We start from the raw sequence: 21,167 nt of genomic DNA, 5'->3' as shown, positions 1-21,167 counted from the left end.
CAAGGGTGATGACCACATCTGAATGTCGATAGGCACAGATCAAAAAAGAGTGTCCAGGTCTGATCTATGGACTCGAGAAATTCCACATTCGAGGCAGAGACAGACCACAAGCCATTAATAGCCATAATCAAGAAATACCTCAGTGAGATGTCCCCACAATCCAAAGACTGATGATGATGTACATACAAAGGAAACTTAGTGTTAGCTAATGCGTTGACCAGGACAATGACACAGAGTGAAGCACACAATGAGAGTTCCACAGAGACAGATGTGAATCTCCAAGTAAATCTGATCACTGAATCTCTTCCCGTATCTGACAAGAAATCCAAGCTGATCACAGCTGAAACAGAAAAGGACACAGTTCTACAGAAGGTCATCAAGAATCTGAATGAAGGATGTCCTAGAGGTGAATGTCAGCCACACTGCAGCATCAGAGCTGAGTTGAGTGTTGTCAATGGGCTTCTACTCAGACAGAGCAGAATTATCATTCCTTAATCACTGCAACAAGAGATGCTGAAAAGTGTGTATATGGAATGGAAAAATGCAAAGGGAGGGCCAGAGCTGTTGTTTATTAGCCAGGGATAAATACTGACATTGACGGAATGGTTTCAAACTATAATAACTATATCTGAAAGATCATGTAAACCAGATGAAGAAACCCATGGTCATAACTGATTTACCAGTGGAACCATGGCAGAAAATAGGGACTGATCTGTTCCACCTGGATGGAAAGAATTACCTACTGGTTATTGACTATCTATTGAGTTATCCTAAGATGGCACTGCTTCCCAACATGTCTGCTGCCTGCATGATCAATATGTGAAATCAATCTTTGCAAGACATGGGATTCCTCAAATCGTTTACAGTGACAATGGACCATACTACATTTGTAGAGAATTCCAGAACTTTACAGAAGAGTATGATTTTTAACATATGACTTCAAGTCCTCTCCTCAGTCGAATGGTAAAGCAGAGAAAGGAGTTAAACAGCTTCTCAAGAAAGCACAAGACAGTGGTTCAGATCCTTATCTAGGTCTGTTGACTTACTGGACTTCATCATTTGAACATGGCATGTCATCCACTGAGCTCCTGATGATTCGTAGACTATGCACAACACTTCTCTCCAAACAAGAGCAGATGTCAAATGGAAACAATTAAGACTAAAAGCAAATTATGACATCAGCAAGAAGCTTGGAATGATTGGCACAACATGATACAGCAAGACTCAGAGGTTCTAACAGCTGGGACAAGAAGGCCACCATTCTGGAGGAAGTAAATCCAAGATCCTACACTGTCAGAACAAAGGATGGTCAAATACTGAGGAGGAATTGAAAGAGCCTGCTGAAAACGCAGGAGACATGTAAAAACATACAAATGCAGAAGATCCAGCCTGCACAACAACACCATCAGTGCTAGACAGTAGTGGACCAGCAGAGCTAACACATGCACCTATGTTAAGAAGATCCACATGTGTCATTAAAGAACTGCACACTTAAAAGTTGATGCTGCTGATATTTGTGTTTATGTTGTGTTTTAACTTTAAATTGAAATGAATACAGTATTCGTGTGTCATGTTGCTGGATTGAACAACTTAAGGAAAGGGGATATAGTGTGAGATATGCATCAAGGGTGTGGCATGAATGTGGCAGTCGGGTTAGATGAAGAAAATAGCTGAACCACGAGTCTGTGAAGTGTTAATAAAATATTGTTAATACCAAAAGAACCCAAGTTTCTTTATTACTGAAAAGAAACATCTCAGAGAAAATGGATGACTAGCATTATTCCTAAATCTGATATATGGTTGTTGGACAATATCCTTTGACCACTTGCATATGGATTGTTATTGGGAACTAGATAATGACATTGTCATCATCAACTTTCCTTGCAAATGAATTTAGATGTTCTCAGTCTAATTCCTTATTAGCATTATCTGATAAACCAACATTCTCCAAAACTTGGCCAAAGATGGCAAACATGATTATTTTTGTAAAATTCTGTAGTAAATCATGGTTATTATGATTTACTGTAATGACTTGCAATTCTTATGGATTCTTTTCTAAAATATTTTGATTTTACAAAAGCAGTCAACTTGTCATTTGTAAAATGTAGTCTTGGATATGGTGACTTGGAGACAGTTTACCTAAAAATGTCTAGTCTTGATTGATATAGAGTATTCAAAGACTGTGTATGTTCCTTGTCTGTGTTTAACTTAAATTCGCTATTATGTGATTGGATACTGTAATAAATGCATACTTTGGAATAATAAGTACTGGAATTAAAAATGTTAAAATTTAAATGTGTAGCATGGTATCAAGCCTTTCTGGCCAATGAGCCTGTATTCCCCCCTCCCCCCCAATACACCAATTAACCTACAAGCTCTGTACGTTTTGAAGGGTCGGAGAAAACCGGAGCAGCTGGAGGAAATCCATGCAGATGTGCAGAGAACCTACAAACTCTTTTTAGATTGTGCTGGATTCAAAACCAGGTGGCTGTAGCTGTAATTGCGTTGTGCTAACCGCTACGCTAACCTTGCTGCTTTCTACATTTATGTTCCAGAAAAGTCCTGGCCTTTCTAGCTTCAGACTTTTTGTTAAACTCAGGCAATTGAAATCTAGCCTGTCTAATTAATGTGAGTAAACTTCACTTTTAAAAGCAGGTTCAGCTCTATTGGGCAAGTCCCATATGGACCGAGGCATCTGCAGGTTATTTTAGGCAGCTTTTTCTTTTTCTCTGCACCCTGTAATAATTTCCTTGCATCTTTGCAAGTTTTTATAGCCTTACTCATGACACAGTACATTTTAATTTGATCTTCCTTCTGGTGTACTACACATGTTTCTCCTCAACCCCAAGGTGAATAAATGTTTCAAGTCTGTTGGGGGTTTACAATCTACCTTTTTTTCCTCATCAATAAGTTTATTTTTCCCCTTGGGTGAAATTGATTGTTTACTTTTAGCAGTTTTCCATAAGTTGTTCAAACTGGATAATTTATATCCCAGTGCAGTCATCTAATAAAATTAGGCTTGGAAGGATTTAATATTATTTCTCAAAACGTTACTTGTTGATGTCAAGAACTTCATATTTGCTCTTATTCTTGTTAAATATAATATATTACAGTAAAAAAAATGTCTGGCACTGATGGGGATAGGTAGATGCTGGATAAGTGAATTTGCTGGTTGCTTGAGGTTGCGTGTCGCATGGATTTGCGAACTGACCACCATGGGTACCAATTTAATTTTTTTTAAACCTATTTCAATTTTTTTGCCGGTTGTTTGAGGCTGCCTCATTGCAGGTTATTCCTGAAAAATTTAAAGAACCCCAGAATATTGCAGAAGAATTAATGTGAAATATAAGATGATAAATAAGCAATAAAAGCAGATAATCCTCTCTTTAGGCAGCTATTGCTGTTGAGCTTGTCTCTGATTTTATTATCAGCACATTGAAATGCAGAATGGAAACAAACTGGATGGAGGACTGGTGCCAGAGCATTGGATCTGCTACCCTGCTTCTGGACTTGGCATTTGGGGACAACACATGCACTGAGTAGGGATACCAAGCCCTCCATTTTTAAAAGATTGCTGGTGTTCGAACTACAATCCTATTAATTTGTGTGGGATTGCCTATCCTAAGCAACAAAAAAAGAAAATCAAAGGTTTATTTTCTTAATTGTAATATAATGTTTTAATTAATTTCCTGTATTTATGTATTTTTATTTTTCTACCTTTTAATTATTTAAATAGACTTGAACTTTTAAATGTCTGATTATCAGAGCATTTAAAAATGGTTCCATTTACCATCCTTGAGGTCCTTCTTTTTAATTTGTTACTCCCTACATTCCCTCTTTAGGACCTCATCACTACTCCTGTCCTTGACATTGGTTCCTTCATGGGCTATGACATTTGGCTGCTCCCCCTCCCCCCTCCAGAATGCTATGAACGTGATCAGAGATGTCCCTGATCCTGGCACCTGGTAAGCAAAATACCATCCGGGAGCCTCGATCTCTTTTCGCCTAACCAACAAGTTCCCAATCACCATAATTTTCCTCTTCTCCCCCCTTTCCTTCAGATGCGAGGGGCCAGTCTCTGTGCCAGAGATGTGACCACTACAACTTGTCCCTGGAGATCATAAACCCCCTACGGTATCCATTTGAGGGGAGCTGCCATAGGGGTACTCTGCTTTTCCCCTTCCCTTTCCTAACAGTCACCCAGCTACCTGTCTCCTGACTGTTAGGGGTGGGGGGGTGACTGTCTCACTGAAGTTCTTCTCTATTACTGCCTCTGCTTCCCAAATGATCTAGAATTAATCGAGCAACAGTTCCCTCACCTGATCTCTCAAGACCTGCAGCTGGATGCACCTCTTGCAGGTGTAGTCAACAGGGACTTTTGTGCTGTTCCAGATTTGACACGTGCTGCATTTGGAGCATTTCACTGCACTAGCTGCTGTCACCATTATCTTTTCCTAGTTTAAATACAAAGGTCTTACCTGTCTTTACCTTACTGTAAATAAGCTTGTTCTCAGCCTCTGCTCACCAAAGCCTCGTGAGCAAAAGCCTCCAAGTCCCACTTCTACCCTGAGTCTCTCACATGTTGGCCACTCTACACATGCTGCTCTAATTGATCTTCCCCTCTTTTTAGTTGTCCATGCCCCTATCAGTAGTACTTGCTCCCACCAATCACCATTCTGTTTAACCTTTAAATTTACCTTCACTCCCTTTATAGACACTGTACATTCACTGTTTCCTGTTCTCACCACTCTCAGCTCTCCCAAGTCCGAAGCTGCTCCTCTTCCAGCAACGGTCCCAAAATTACATTAATGGGGGGTTGTGAGCTGGATCTTGTTCGGTTTGGCATCAATTAAATCAGCTATCCATCAGGAGAAATGCATATCTCTTTCTCTAACAATCTGTTTCTTTGCAATTTTTGAAATCCTGTGCGTTTCCAGTTTGCTTAATTAGAAAATATGATGAGACGACCAAAGCATTTGACCTTAAAAGCCTTCAAATTTAGCAGACATAATAGGGCATCTGTCTGTGAGTAGGTTGTGTGAGTGCTACTGAAAAGGAATATATGAGGTTCATAGCTCTTTTTTCTCAGCCACAATTGTTACATTACAGTGCTGACCTTGGCAAAACATTTAAGATTATGGATTTTTTGCTATACGGCTTCCAGGAACAGGCAGACCCATTTTTGTAGTGCTTTCAGCTGCCACCTCTACTAACGAGAAAATCTTATCTTCCTAATAACCTTAAAGATATGTATCTGTGAAGCTAATGTTACGGACCTAGAGGACCCGAAAACCCAGCAGCAATAGAAATTCACCAAGACAAATGGTTACTTAAACAAAAGTTGTTTTTAATTTTCTTAAAACATAAAAATAGGATCAAACTTTAACTTACTATTAACTTAACCGTCTTCTAATTCTAAGCGCACGTGTATGTGATGTGTATACGTTCAGAAAAGTTCTTTGATTCATAGTCCAATCTCACTTCTCCAAATTCACCGGTATCAGGCAGTTCTTATACTGTGCACAGAATTGAACATTTATGAATTTTCACCAAGCTTTGGTGCTTAAAGGTAATTGGTTACCGCTCAGGAAGGTTCTTGTTGGTTTCAGAGAGAGATTCGTTGCTCGTTGGACACACACAAACCCATTCCCTCCAGTCAGCCACTTCAGTGTCTTATCGAAGAAACTCGTCCCCTCAGGGCTTTCCAAATGAAAACCACATGACCCTCTTAGAACAGCAAACTGGAACCAGACAGATTGCAGAACCCAACCCAGTCTTCTGAGTCAGATTTATCTCTGTTGCTTTCAAAAACAATGATCCATTACTTCACAGCATGTGAAATTAACACCTACTTGTGAAGTCCTTATAGGCATTCTTCAAAATTTTTACAAAGGTCCTCGGAGCAGCGTGGACTGTCTGGCTTGAGCAGAGCTCTGGCTTTTTAAATGAGATCAGTTTTGTGAAGTACTTGTGTTTGTTTGTGACCTACACTACCCCCACAATCTGTCTCCTTCAAAAACATATCTATACATAATATAAAAAATAATGTAATCCATCACATAAGAGAACACTTTTTCATTTTCTGTTTTTTCCCTTCTTTTATTTGTTCTGGGTGCACCACAGACATCCCAGGTCCATTGGATGTGTGTCTTTGGAAAGACTTGAATACTGATGTGAAATGCCTTTTGAATGTTTTAATTTGCTTTTTCACTTCTTGGGATCAGCACATTTATTGCCCATTATGAATACCTTTGAGAAGACGATTAAGGCATTGTATTGAATTGTTGCAATCCTTTTATCAAAGGTTGCCCATGGTGCTGATGGAGAGGTATGGAGATTTATGGCCATCGATTGATGCAGGTATTTTAAGTCAGGATGGTGTGAAACTTAAAGAGGAACAAACACTCAAATGATGGTGAGCAGTATCTGTGGGTAAAGCAGCATCAGTGGGAGAAAAAGAATGGTTGATGCAAGCCGAATCCGTTCATCAGAATTGTGTGTTATAGAAAAGGCTTTGCACGCCCATGAGTTTTCATTCATGTTTATTCCCATGAGAGCCAGCAAAACTTAAACACGGCATAATGTGTAAATCCATCACATGATGTGTTTTTGAATTTGTAAACAGTTGCATGCTTCATCCGATTTTATTCCAGTTATGAACATGCCATGGGAGACTCAGGGGAACCACTTAGTGCTTTATAAAATCATGAGGGCCATAAGTAAGGCAAATAGTCATAGTCTATAACCCAGGGAAGGGGAATCTAAAAGTAGAAGGCATAAATTTAAAGTAAGAAGGGAAAGTCTTAAGTGACCCAAGGGACATTTTTTTCAGGTGGGTACCTGGAACAAGCTGCCAGAGGAAGTGGTAGAGGTACAGTTGTAATGCTTAGAAGACATTTAGACAGGGACATGGATAGGTAAGGTTTACAGGGACTTTATTTCATTTAATTTAGAGAGAAACCACAGTAGCAGGCCCTTTTGCCTCAAAATCCCACTGCACCCAAATCTTCCCTGAAGACCAATTAACCTCCTAATCTCATATGTCTTTGGGACGTGGGGGGAAACTGGAGTACCAGGAGGAAACCTATGCAGTCACGGGTTCAGCTGTGGAATCGAACCCAAGTTACTGGCGCTGTAATAATGTTGTGCTAACTATGCCACCCATTAAAAATAGTTTTGTTCCCGAAAACCTCCTTTCATTTTAATTACAGTCAGGGAACGCACGGCCAAAAGTCACTCAAAATTCAAACCCTCACTGATCACCCTGGGCAGAACTGCTGCTCCTGTTGGCAGGATTCACACAGCACAGGGAAATCTAGTCCATATGGGACAAATGCAGGGAAATAGGACTAGATAGCTCATCATAGGCTGTAGGGCCTGTTTTTGTGCTGTTTTGTCCTCCCCCAACCCCCTTCCCCCCATGCCACCTCTTTATTTGGGTGTAAGCCCACTTCATTCTATTTCTGATTAAGGATTTTCACCCCAAATTCATAACTGTTCATTGCTTGCCATGGATGATTCCTGACCCGCTGAGTTCCTCCAACAATTTATGTAATTGATGCAGTTTTTCAGCATCTGCAGACGTCTTAAAGAAAATCTGGAAACCTTGGTCTGTTGTCAAATACCTGAACACATCTACTCCACAGAGTGGTCTCATACGACTACATTGATCGAAGGCTGATTAAGAAACATTTAGGAAAATATTTTGGCAATATGTCATGATTTTATAAAGTCATATTTCTTTTAATGGCTAATCATTTCTTATATTTTCCCACAGGTGACATCTTGTCCAAGGAAACTAATAGGGTAAGTGAATGAGTAACTATCATTTTACCAGATGACAGTATTTTGGTGTTTCTGACCAAATTAAAACAGGAGGAATGTTTAGTCAGGTCTTGCATGCCTCTTACAGTCTTATCTGATCAGATCGCTGGTGACATCCTTTGCCAAGCATCCAGGTTTGATAAAAATCGATATGGATTTTAAGACTGGAATATTCAGCTGATGCTTCAATTATTTCAAATTTATTGTCAGAGAACATACATGACATCACATCCAACCCTGAGATGCTTCTTCCTGCGGGCACGGCAGAATTGCCAATTGATGGTAATGCAAAGAAAAAAAATACAGGATGTACACGTAAACAAATTAAAAAATGTAAAGAACTGACTGCAATACAGAGAGGGAAAAAACCCCAAACAATACAGAGCACAAAAAGTAAGAGTCCTTAAATGAGCCCTGATTGAGTTTATTGTTGAGGAGTTTGATGGTGGTCTGAATCTTGTGACGCCGATACCTCTTTCCTGATGGTAGCAGCAAGAACAGAGTGTTTGCTGGGTGATGTGGATCCTTGATGGTTCCTGCTGCTCTCTGATCACAGCATTTCCTGTAGATGTTCTCAATGGTGGGGAGGGTTTTGCCTGTGATCTCCTGGGCTGAAAATACTACTTATTGCAAGTCTTTATGCTTGGTGCCCCTCTACCAGACTGTGATGCAGCCACTATGACTACGGAAGTTTACTAAATTAAGTTGATATAAATCAACAGATTGGAACATTTCTTTCTAAAGTAGTAGAACATTTTCCCTTACAGATTTATTGTCAGAGTACATACATGACATCACCTACAACCCTGAGATTCCTTTTTCCTGGGGGTGCACAAGAATTATGACTAATTGGTAGTGGAAAAAAACACTGTACACAGTGTAAACATGTAAACAAAGAACAGTAAACAGATAACAAATGTAAACAAACTGAAACAGCGAGAGAGCAAAAAGAAAATTAATAAAGTGCACAAGTAAGAGACCTTAAATGAGTCTCTGATTAAGTTTGTCGTTGAGAAGTCTGGTGGCACCTATATCTCTTTCCTGACATCAGCAATGAGTATAGAGTGTGTGCTGGGTGGTGTGGATCTTTGATGATTGCTGCGGCTCTCCTATGGCAGCACTCCCTGTAGATGTACTCAATAGTAGGGAGGGTTTTGCCTTTGATGTCCTGGGCTGTGTCCACTACCTTTTGGAGGGCTTTAAGCTCAGGGGTATTGGTGTTCCCATACTAGACAGTGATGTACCCAGTCAGCACATTTTCCATCAAACCTCTGTAGAAATTTTCCAAGGTTTCTGGTGTCATATCAAACCTTTGCAAACTCCAGAGGAACTAGAGGCACTGTTGTGCTTTCTTCATGATGCCATTGGTGTGTTGGGTCCAGGAAAGATCCTCCGAGATAGTGGCTCCTTTTATCCAAATCTGAAATTGAGTAGAAATCTCTAACATTTAGATCATTGTTAATGTGCGATCGATCACCACCTTCCATGCTCTCACTCCCCACCACAGCCTCAAAAGCATCAAAAATATTTTTTAGTAAATGTATTAACAAGAGAACATAAAGAAAGAACATAAAATATTTAAAAATTAGTATAAAAGTTCTGGGGTTTTAATGCATAATATCAAAAATCTACCAATCTTTCACTCTCAAAAGCTTGTAGCTGCTCAATTGTCAGGACCAAAATGTTCTTGTGTAAAGTATCAGCATGAGGCCAGAAGACCACCTGAACATTAGTTTGTCAGTTTTGCAGTTAGAAATCCTACATTAATGTTTCTTTCGTTGCTAACTTAACCAAAACATTTACAAGCATGTAAGCAGATTTTATACTGCACTTTGCTAAGTTTTCTTATTATTCTTTTAAACTGACTAAAAGCTTAATCGATTCAAGCTTTAAGAATAAATCACACAATCCCCACTACCATCTATGAAAACATCTACATAGAATTCTACCATCGGAGAGCAGCAGCAATCATCAAGCATCTATACCATGCAACATACTCTCTGTTCTCGTTACTGCCATCAGAGAAGAGGTATAGGCGCCACATGACTTGCACCACCAGGTTCAGATTCAGTTGCTACCCCTCCACCATCAGACTCCTCAACAACAAACACAATCAGGAACTGATTTAAGGACTCTTACTTTTGCACTTTATTTATTTTTTTTCTTCTTTTTTGCACAGTCAGTTTGTTTACATTTCTTTATTTGTTTACATGTGTACTTACAGTCAGTTTTCTTTCGCACTGTCATTAAGTGGTAATTCTGCCTCACCCACAGGAAAAAGAATCTCAGGGTTGTATGTGATGTCATGTATGTACTCTGACAATAAATATGAAAATCAATTATGTTAATAAGTGAATGCTTCTAAGAAGCATGTAAAATTTACATTCTCAAAAAGATAAAAGTTTGCAATCGAAATAGTGGAAATTGCCAAGACATTTTAAAGCATTTTGCTAAGATTTTCCAATAAACCTATATTTTAAGATTTTCTGTTGCTTAAAACAAGAATTATGCATACTTCAATATTGATATAATTCTTACTGGGATCAGTCATGAATTTTAGCAATCATTTCTAGTAATCCAGAGTAATTATGTTGGTACTTCATATTTCCTCACTGCAATGTTCCACAGAATTTTTTTAAAAAGCATGATAAAATGTTCTCTGCACTGCTGTCTGCCAGAACAGGGTACCCTTATTCTGGAGTACAATATATCCTTTAAAATGTAACAAACCGAAAAATAGTTGTCTTTGAGAGTTTTGTGCGGTGACCTGTTGATTTTATTTTAAACTAAATGACCAAGAGGTTCATTTCACTGGAAGGCAAATAAAACAACTTGATTCTTTATGACAAAACCGTGCAATTTTTGGCCATAGCAATAATTAGTATATTCCAAGACTTGATTGTTTTTACAAGGTTAAGAGTGATTCTAATGTGGATTAAATGTTTTCTTTAACTTGTCTTCATTTTTTTTTGTGTTTTGATGATTATAACTTGAAAGGTTAATCATTTTCATTTTTCTATTTTTTAAATCAATCATGCTATAGGTAAACAATGCACGAGGAGAACAGGAGTACATAATCAAAAAGGGGAAAAAAATCACTATATGATGTCATATGATATAACATATTATACTGTGGCGACACACAAATCTGCCACGACAAACTGACCCCGCTTGTTCCATGCGGTTGGCGGGGCAGTCGCAGCAGAGATGGTGACACACTTTTGTCTCTTCCGCTCCACGACGGACGTTGCTGTGCACGATTGCATCAGTGTGACACAAGCGGCAGAATGTACATGCGGTCCCACCACTCTGCTGAAAAGCAAGCGTGCGAAGTTTAAATAAACATTCCTGCTGCGACTACAGAGTTCACAGTCTGTGTCTTCAGTCTGTTCACTCGCTCACATCCAGCATGCTACAACCCCACAATTAACAAACACATTCTCATCTCTTCAAACTAAAATCTTCCCAAAAAAAAAATTATTATATAAAGCCCCCTCTAATTTTAAAAAAAGAAAAAGACTGGTCAGCCTATCCTGAGAATTTAATAAAAAGGTTACTCATTTTCAAAAGTAATGCGTCATGTCCTCTAATTTATTTAGTACTTGGAAAGCAACGTACAGGCAGTGGTCTACGAACTAAATTCCTACCTGGAACAGCGTCTGGATGTCGGCGGTGACAACAAACTACTATTATATGAATTGTCCAACGTCATAAAAACAGGTAGGATATGAAAGCCTGCATGTGTACAATTGTACATGATTCCAACTAGTTTTTTTAATTAAAATCTCTCAACAATTATTTTCCCTTTTTTCAAAATATTTAATTTAGAGATACAGCACAGTAACAAGCCCTTCCATCCCAAAACATCATGTCACCCAAATATACCCATGTGATCATTTAACCTTCAAACCCCATATGTCTTTGAGGAAACCGAAGCACCCGGAGGAAACCCATGCAGGCATGGGTATAAACTCCTTACAAACAGTGCCAGATTCGAACCTGGGTCACGGGTGCCGTAAAAGCGTAGCACTAACCAATGCGTGAACAGTGCCGTTCAAACTGCTCATTGTTTTCTCTATCCAAGTTTTTTGAGATTATCAATGGTGTTGTGAAATTATTAACAATGCAAAATGGCTAAAATAATTCCAATGTTAATAATTTCATTCAAATGTTCTTTCAATTGTGATCAGGAAATCTGCATTGTATAATTTCTATTGCATTTACTTGAATATTTATTTTGCCAGCAATAGTTGTGTAAAATATTTGAATTGTATGAAAACCGAACAATGGAATAATTGGATGGGTTAGTTATCTGCATAGCTAGATAAATAGCAGGATAAAAGAGACAAAAGTAATATTATGGAGGAAATAAATTCGAGGAGGGGGTGTTTAAGATAAAATAGGGTTTGTTAAAAATAATCAGAGATGGTGATGATGAAATAAATGCAAGACATAGAACAATCCAGCCATGTGTCAGGTCCCATTCTCCACCAGAATTTGTCCTCTCTCCCACAACTTGGTCATAAGTTTATGAAAACTTGAAAGGATTGTCGTATTTTTGGATTGAACATAAATCAGTATGCAAGAAACCAGCACATAAGAAATTGCTTTTGCGCATTTCCAAAAGGGAAGTCCCTTGAACAGATAGGCATGTAAGGTAGCAATCAAAGTATTAAAGTGTAAAGTTGAATTAACAAAGATACAGGTGCTACAAATGCCCAAGTAATTATAGACCATCTAATTTTGAGACAACAGAAATTGAGCAGGGGAAGGTAAAATGGAAAGATATTAACATTGAAAGGGATTTGTTATAAAATGGATCAATAGAGTTAATGGAACATAAGGAGTCTTGCTAACAGACCCAACCAGTCCCCCACCACCCTCCTCTGGTTGGCAGAACTTGTTCTCACCCTCAATTACTTCTTCTTTGACTCATCCCACCTTCTCCAAGTCAAACATGTAGTCATAGCTACGCAAATGGGCCCCAGCTATGCCTGCCTTTTTGTTGGCTCAATGGAGCAATCCATGCTATGAGCCTACACAGGCAACGCACCTCAGTCTTCCTCCGGTACATCAGTGACTACTTTGATGCTATCTCGTGCATCCATGATGATCTGGTTAACTTTATCCACTTTGCTGCCAACTTCCACCCAGACCATAAATTCATTTGGTCTATCTCCAACAACACTCTCCCTTTTCTCAATTTCTCTGACTCCATCTTGGGAGACAAACTCTCGATGCATTTTTGATAAACCCACCAACTCCCACAGCTACCTGGACTACACCACACCTTATCGCCTGGGAGGATTCCATACCTTTCTCTCAATTCCTCCATCTCGGTCTCACCTGCACTCAGGATTAGGTCTTCCATGCCAGATCATTAGAGATGTCCTTCTTCAAAGTGGCTTCCCCTCTATCTCCATCGACTCAGGCCTCATCTGCATATCCTCCAAAACCCACACATCTGCTCTGTCCCCTTCCATCCCTACACGCAATGAGGACAGATTAGCCTTGTTCTCACCTACCACCGCATCTAAAATCTCCTCCTCCGCCATTTCTACCATCCACAACGTGCTCCCACCGCCAGACACATATTTCCCTCTCCACCTTTCACAGGAACTGCTCCACCATAGAACATTATAGCATAGAAACAGTCTCTTTGGCCCTTGGAGACTGTGCTGCTTTTTAAAAATGACCATTTATCCAAAAAAAAAACTTATCCAACATAGGCCCAGTCCCGGCCATTTTGATTAATTGGAGTTGTACTGTACCTCATTTACTCTATGTTGTCTATACCTGCTATACACTTCTCACTTCCTTCGAACCAGATCCCCAATATCCCTTGAAAACCAAGGTTCCCTATGCCTTCTAACCTTGCCTTTAATCCTGACAAGAACATACAAATTCTGTGCACTCAAAATTTCGCCTTTGATGGTCCTCCACTTACCTTGCACATCCTTGCCCAAAAACAATTTATCCCAATCCACGCATTCTAGATCCTTTCTCATTTCCTCAAAATTGTCCTTTCTCCAATTTAGAATCTCAATCTAAGGCCTGGACTTGTCCTTCTCCATAATTAACTTGAAACTAATGGCATTATGATCACTGGACCCAAAATGTTCTCCTACAAATACTTCTATCACTTGTCCTGTCTTGTTCTTTAATAGGAGATTCAGTATTGCATTTTCTCTAATTGGTACCTCGATACATTGATTTAGAAAACTTTCCTGAACACATTTGGCAAACTCCAAGCCACCCAGCCCTTTTACAGTATAGAAGTCCCAGTCAATATTTGGAAAATTAAAATCTCCTATACAATCACAACTTTGTTTCCTGCAGCTGTCTGCTCCAATTTTCTTCTCCAATTCTTGTTGACTATTGGATGGTCTATAATACAACCCCATGAGTGTGGTCATACCTTTCCCACTCCACACCTCCACGCATACAACCTCAGTAGATGAGCTCTCTCATCTGACTTGCCTGAGCACAAGTGTGATATTTTCCCTGATAAGCAATGCCACTCCTCCCCCCCCCCCCCCCAATTCTATCGCATCTAAAGCAACAGAAGCCCAGAACATTGAGCTGCCAGTCCTGGCCAATCTGCAACCAAATTTCACTAATGGCCACATGTCATAATTCCATGTGCCAATCCACTCTCCAAGCTCATCTGCCTTTCCTACAATACTCCTTGCATTGAAATAGATGCACCTGAGAACATTTCCACAACATACAACCTGTTGACTTCTATTGTTGAATACAATTTCCACATCATCTTTTCCCTCCTCCACTCCTCTATCTGCTCTGGCACTCTGGTTCCCACCCCCCTTCAAATCTTGTTTAAACCCACCTGAGCAGCACTAGCAAGCCTTCTAGCAAGGATATTAGTTCCCCTTCTAGTTCAGATGCAAACCTTCCCATTAGAACAGGTCCCACCTTTCCATGAAGAGAGCCCAATGATCCAGAAACATGAAGCCCTGCCTCCTGCACCTTTAGCCACATAATGAGATCCAATATCCTCCTATTTCTAACCTCACTAGCACATGGCACAGGTAGCAATCCTGAGATCACAACCCTGGAGGTCCTGACCTTCAACCTAGTGCCTAAGTCCCTGAACTCTCCTTACAGGACCTCCTCACCCTTCCTACTCACACCATTGGTCCCTATATAGATCACGACATTTGTTTGCTCTGCACTGCCTGCCTGTTCCCTTTCCCTCTCCTGACTGTCACCCATCTACCCTCCTCCTGCCTCCAAGATGTGGTAATGTCCCTTTACTTCTGTCTATCACCTCATCTGCCTCCTGAATGATCCAGAGTTCATCCAACTCCAACTCCAATTCCTTAAATTGGTTTTTAGGAGCTACAGCTGGATGCATTTCTCGCTGATACTGCTGACTTCCCTGACAACCCACATTTTGCAAGAGGAGAATTCCCTGCCTTGTCTGCCATTCCCACTGTTTATGACTAGAGGAAAAAAATATACTGTACAACCCTGATTATCCAAAATCAGATTCTCCGAAATTCTCATTTATCTGAATTTTTAAAAACAATTCGGATAAATGAGGATATTTGAAATGATCAGAAATCCTCATATATCAAAAATTTCTTTTGGAACCAAACTGACCTCACTGGTTGAAAAAAAATCCCTCAACATGAAATTGGAGTAACGATTGTCCTCGTTTTATGTAGCTCCCTCCCCTCTCTCTTTCCATTTCTTCTTTACCTACTCCTATTGACTTTTCTCTCCAACTCTCCCTCTCAAACTACGTATCACTGTCTCCCAGCTGCAAGAATCTCTTGTCTCAGCTTCAAGGAGAATGGCCTTCCGGGCAGGAGTCGGACCTCGGGCTCAGTGGCGTTCCCTCCCCTCCCTCCCTCCTCTCCCCTTCCCTCCCTCCCTCCTCAGCACACCAGAACTCTCTACGCCGACGCCAAACCCTCCCTCGGCCTAGGTGCATGTGCAGTAGGCCTAGGCGAGGATTTCGAGTCAGGACTCAGGCTTCAGGAGCTCTGGTGTCCAGGGAGATAGGACCCTGCCCACTTGCCCCCTCACCTCCTCCACAATTTTGGGTCCAAACAATCCTTCCAAGTGAAGCAACACCACTTGCGAATCTCCAGTCTGCATTGAGTCCTCCTGTTGTGGTCTCCTCTTCATCGGAGAAACTGGGAGATCACATCATCAAGCACCTCGGCTCTGTCCATTGCAATAGCATGGATCTCCCAGTGAGCATCCATTTCAATCTCCCCCTCCCACTCCCTTGCTGACATGTCTTTTCTTAGTCTCATATGCTGCCAGACTGAGACCACCTGCAAATTGGAGAAACAACACCTCATCTTCTGACTGGCACCCTCTAACTGGATGGCATTAACATTGACTTCGCCGGTTTCCATTAGAACCCCCCCCATCTTCTTTCCCATTTCCTTTCCACTAGTGCTTGCTTGCGTTTTCTCTCTCTCCCCCTCTCTATCTCCTTTCACAGAGCCAAAATCAATTCTCACCATTCCTCTTATCATATCTGTTGGTTTGTACTCCTCCCTGTCCCATACCTGGCCCTTTCTTTCCCCAGCCTTTAATTCAGATGCATGTCTTCTTTCACTCATACCTTGAAGAAGGGATAAGGCCTGAAAAAGATAGTAATATACAATATCTTTTCCTCTGATGAATGCTGCAAGACCGACTGACGACAATCATGGTGTCTGCAGACATTTGTGTTTCACTTAAGGGGAGTATGTTCCACTTTAAGAGAAAAAAGTTTGCTCATGCTAAGTACTCTTAATGAATAGAGTTGACAGCAAAATTGGATCTAAAATAACAGAGGTTTATAAAGGAGCTGAAATGAATTTGTAGGCAAATCTAAAAATAATCAGTAAGCGAGAGTAACTAATATTAAAACATGTGAGGATTGTAGATTAATTGGGGTATTTGGACAGCACAAGCTCATGTGCTAGAAAGGCCTGCTACTATGCTCTATGTCTTAATTAATGTTTAAAATATCTAATCATTCAGTACATAGGTAGAAAGTGACACTGGAGACTGCACAAAATAGACATAATGATTGCAAAATTTTAGAAACTGAATAATTAGTTTTTATATTTATGAAAAGATTAACAATGCATTCATTGACCTTTAGTTTTACAAAATGAATGTTGAAATACTTGAAAACTTTTCTTTATGTATTTGGATGGTATCAGAACTGAGAGGTAACAACAATCAGCAAAGTCTAATTTTAATGAGTTTCAAAGTCCAAGACTGGATATGATAGCAGTCTTTAAAGTTGGAGATTGTTTTGATTTGGTCTATATGAAGGAGAGTCAATAGTAGCTTTGAAGTCTGGTGCATGTGATGTCGCCGACCGAATTAACAACCCTCTGGAATTTATTCTTGTCCTGAGAGTTGGCGCCTCCATATCAGGCAGTGATGAAACCAGCCAGAATGCACTCCACGGGACACCTGGAGAAGTTCACGAGAGTCTTCAGTGACAAACCGTATCTCCTCAGTCACCTCACAATGTATAGTCGCTGGTGACCCTTCTTTGTGATTGCATCAACATGGAGCTCCGGGAGAGATCTTCAGAAATGTTGACGCCCAAGAATTTGAAGTTCCTGAGCCTTCAATGAGGACTGGGTCGTGTTCCCCTGACTTCCTAATGAAGTCCACAATCATCTCCTTGTTTTTTCTGACATTAAGCGCAAGGCTGTTGTCGTTACACCATTCAACAGGCTGATCTATCTCCCTCACATATCTATCACGTGATCTAGCTCCCTCTCTCATTGCTGTTTGTGATTCTGCCAACAATAGTGGTGTCATCAGCAAACTTGGAGATAGCATTGGGATTCTGCATGGCCACACAGTCATGGGTGTGTAATGAGTAGAGCAGTGGGCTAAACGCACATCCTTGGGGTGCGCCTGTATTGATAATCAGTGAGAAGGAGATGTTGTTTCCAATTCATACTGACTGTGGTCTTCTGATGAGAAAGTCAAGGATCCAGTTGCAGAGGGGGTACAGAGGCCTAGTGCTTGTATCTACTTGACCAACTCTGAGGGAATAATGGTATTAAAAGCTGTGCTATAGTTGATGAAGAGCAGCCGTATGTATGAATTGCTGTTTTCAAGGTGATCCAGAGCTGAGTGGAGAGCCAACGATATTGCATCTGCTGTGGAGTGATTATGATGATGGGTGAAATGCAGCAGATCTAGATCTTTGCTTGGGTACGTGTTAATTCTGGCCATGGCCAGCCTTTCATAGAAACATAGAAAATAGATGCAGGAGTAGGCCATTTGGCCCTTCAAGCCTACGCCGCCATTCATTTTGATCATGGCTGATCATCCACTCAGTACCCTGTTCCAGCTCTCTCTCCATACCCCCTGATCCCCCTAGTCACAAGTTCTAAATCTAACTCTCTCTTAAGTATAGCTATGGAACCGGCCTCAATCACTTCCTGTGACAGAGAATTCCATAAATTCACCATCCTCTGAGTGAAAAAATTCTTCCTCATCTCAGTCCTAAAGGACTTCCCCTTTATCCTTAAACTGTGACCCCTGGTTCTAGACTTGCTCAACATTGGGAACATTCAAAACATTTCATCCCAGTAGAAGTTAGTGCTACTGGACGGTAGTCATTGAGGCAGCTCACAATACTCTTCTTGGGTACCAGGATGATTGATGCCCTTTGGAAGCAGGAGGGAACCTCTGACTGCAGTAGTGAGAGGGTGAAAATGCCCGTGAGCTCTCCAGCTAGTTAGCTGGCGCAGATTTTCAGTACCCTGCCAGGTATGCCGTCAGGGCCTGACGTCTTGCGAAGATTTACCCTCTTGAATGATGTTCTGACGTCGCCCTCAGAGACAGATATCACAGGGTCTTCAGCCTTTTCAGGGATTCTAGTAAGATTGTTTGGTTCTTCTCAAAGCGGGCAGAGAAGGTGTTCAGCTCATCAGGTAATGAAGCATCACAGCCATCTGTAGTATTCACCCTTGCTTTGTAGGCTGTAATGGCCTACACTCCCTGCCATACCTGGTATGTGTCTGTTTCTGTCTCTAGCTTCCTCTGGAATTGTCACTTTGCTTCAGATATGACCTTCCACAACCTGGACTTCTTGTAAAGATCCCAATCCCCAGCCTTAAACGCCCTTGTTTTTACCCTCAGCAGGTTGCAAATTCTCTGATTCATCCTGGGCTTCTGGTTGGGGAACACCTGATACGTGCACGTGGGCACACACTCATCCATGCAGGTCTTGATAAAGTCAGTGACTTCACTCCATCGAGGTCATCTACATGAGATGGTGTCTTAAAAAAAAGCAGCCTTTATCCTCAAAGATCTTCACTATCCAGACCCTGCCCTCTTCACTCCGGTACCATCGGGGAAAAGGTACGGAAGCCTAAGGACAAACACTCAATGGCACAAGGACAACTCCTTTCCCACTTCCATCAGATTCCCGAATAATCAATGAACCAAAGACACTGCCTTACTTTTCATGCACTTTTTTTATATATAGTAATGTTGTAAGATGGTTATAATATGAATGTTTGCTCTGTGATGCTGCCGCCAAACACCGAATTTCATGACTTGTTCATGGCAATAAATTTTGATTCTGATAAAAATGTAGATCTTGCTGTTATGAAGGCCTTTTTTTAAAAATAAATTATGAACTTGGAAAAGAAGGAAGCAGAAGGCTTGGTTTGAGATTGTGGAAAGGATCATGTTGTTTATAAATACTGCCATGGACCATGGGCAAAATAGTCTATTTCTGTGAAGTAGGCTGACACTCTCACTTCTACTGGTTGAAATGTATTCCAATTATATTGATCTTTTGGAATACAAATAATATCCTTTGGAATTAATTGAAAGTTTTTCCCCTAAAGATCCATGATATTCATTCTTTTATTCAATATAGGTACCTGTACTGACAATAACCACCAAAACAGTGCGAGTATAAGACAGCTTTAATAAACTAATATGTACACTAAGAGGTCTTGTTTCTCTGCAAGACAAACCTGGAAGGCTAGACTGTAGCTCTGGACTGCTTTATATACAAGGTCACTGGGATGACCCCTGGTGACCTTGTGGTGTAATTACATGTCACCACAGTACCCTCCATGTTGCAACTCAGCTAACAGAAATTCGCCCTTCCAGAATTCACAAATCACTACATAAAATTTTGAGCTGCTAAATAAAGTTCAATTTTACATAGCTTAAGTGCAAAAAGCAAAGTAAACAAACACCATATTTTTTCAAATTATGTTTCTTGATGCATGGTGCAGATGATATGGCTTTGAGTTGTAAAAAATCATGGTGTAGACCATTTTCCAAGATTGCACCCCCTCCTGTAATGCGAGAGGGGAGAAGTGTCATCTGCACATGGTGAAAACATAGAAATGCTAGAGGAACTTGGTGAAAAGACAAAATGCATAGAAGCTCAGTAGGTCAAACAGTGTCATTGATGTAGCAAAGGGAAACGTTTCATCAAAGTATGGAGGAACTCAGCTGGTCTCACAGAGGCAAGAAGAAGTAAAGCTGGCAGAAGACACACACACACAGACAGACAGACACACACACACACACTTACAATGCCTAACTAAAACATCAGCATTAAGAATAAACAGTTTAAAAGACAAAAGACAGTGCAAAATGTTAATTTTTTTGACAAAAATCTGTATTGTACTCCCTAATTATGTAAAGTTCACATTAATCAGGTAATTCCCGTAATTTACAAAATTTGAATTCAAACAGCGTTGCAGTGACCACTGCACTAATCATGCCGCCATCATAATTAACCCCTTCTTCTCCCAAATTTATCAATAAAGCTTTACTAATATATTTAAAAATATTCTCATAAAAAATAAAGATTCTTACTTAGCAGGGATAAGGAGAAACTTTAAGAAAATTAGCCCAACAGTGAGAGACATCAACCAGGTCTTCATCCTGGGCAGCGCCATTTTATTCAAACACTCAAACTTAATTCAAACAGCTGCTATGAGCAGAGCACGACCAAGGTGCTCCACTGGCTGAATATTTGTTCCCATCTACACCAAAGGTTTATGTGCAAATTCAAAGAATATGCAATTTTGCTTATTTAAACGTGTTTAAATGTTATTCATTCTTGTTTATTTTCCTCAATTATTTTTTGTCAGTTGCTTGAATTCCAGATAACAAAGGTTATACTGCATATATAGTACGAGCTACTGGTGTGTTTGTAGTTCTTGTCAGCTTTGCTTCTGCACAAGTGATGTTTGTGTTTTCGCTTTACTTTGGAATAGAAAGTTCAAGTGGTGATGACAATGTGTAAACTAGGGTTAACCAGAGAATTTAAATTCAGTTAACGGAATAATGTGAATCTTTTATAAATA

At 40.3% G+C, this 21,167-nt stretch overlaps 1 protein-coding gene across 9 annotated transcripts in view; it reads left to right on the top strand.

Annotated features, from left to right (window-relative positions):
- The window catches only part of pde10a (phosphodiesterase 10A), a 218,907-nt gene that overhangs the window by 55,500 nt on the left and 142,240 nt on the right, over positions 1-21,167 (top strand). For all 9 annotated transcript variants that reach the window (XM_069931573.1, XM_069931577.1, XM_069931571.1 and 6 more), the window contains 2 exons: positions 7,778-7,806; positions 11,424-11,544. In XM_069931573.1, coding sequence (XP_069787674.1) covers positions 7,778-7,806; positions 11,424-11,544 — 150 coding nt within the window. The remainder of the gene's footprint in view (positions 1-7,777; positions 7,807-11,423; positions 11,545-21,167) is intronic.

The sequence above is a fragment of the Narcine bancroftii genome, chromosome 4, assembly GCF_036971445.1.
Source record: "Narcine bancroftii isolate sNarBan1 chromosome 4, sNarBan1.hap1, whole genome shotgun sequence".
Lineage (NCBI taxonomy): Eukaryota > Metazoa > Chordata > Chondrichthyes > Torpediniformes > Narcinidae > Narcine > Narcine bancroftii.
Note: the sequence above shows the minus strand (reverse complement) of the source record. Positions and strands in the feature narration are given on the sequence as shown.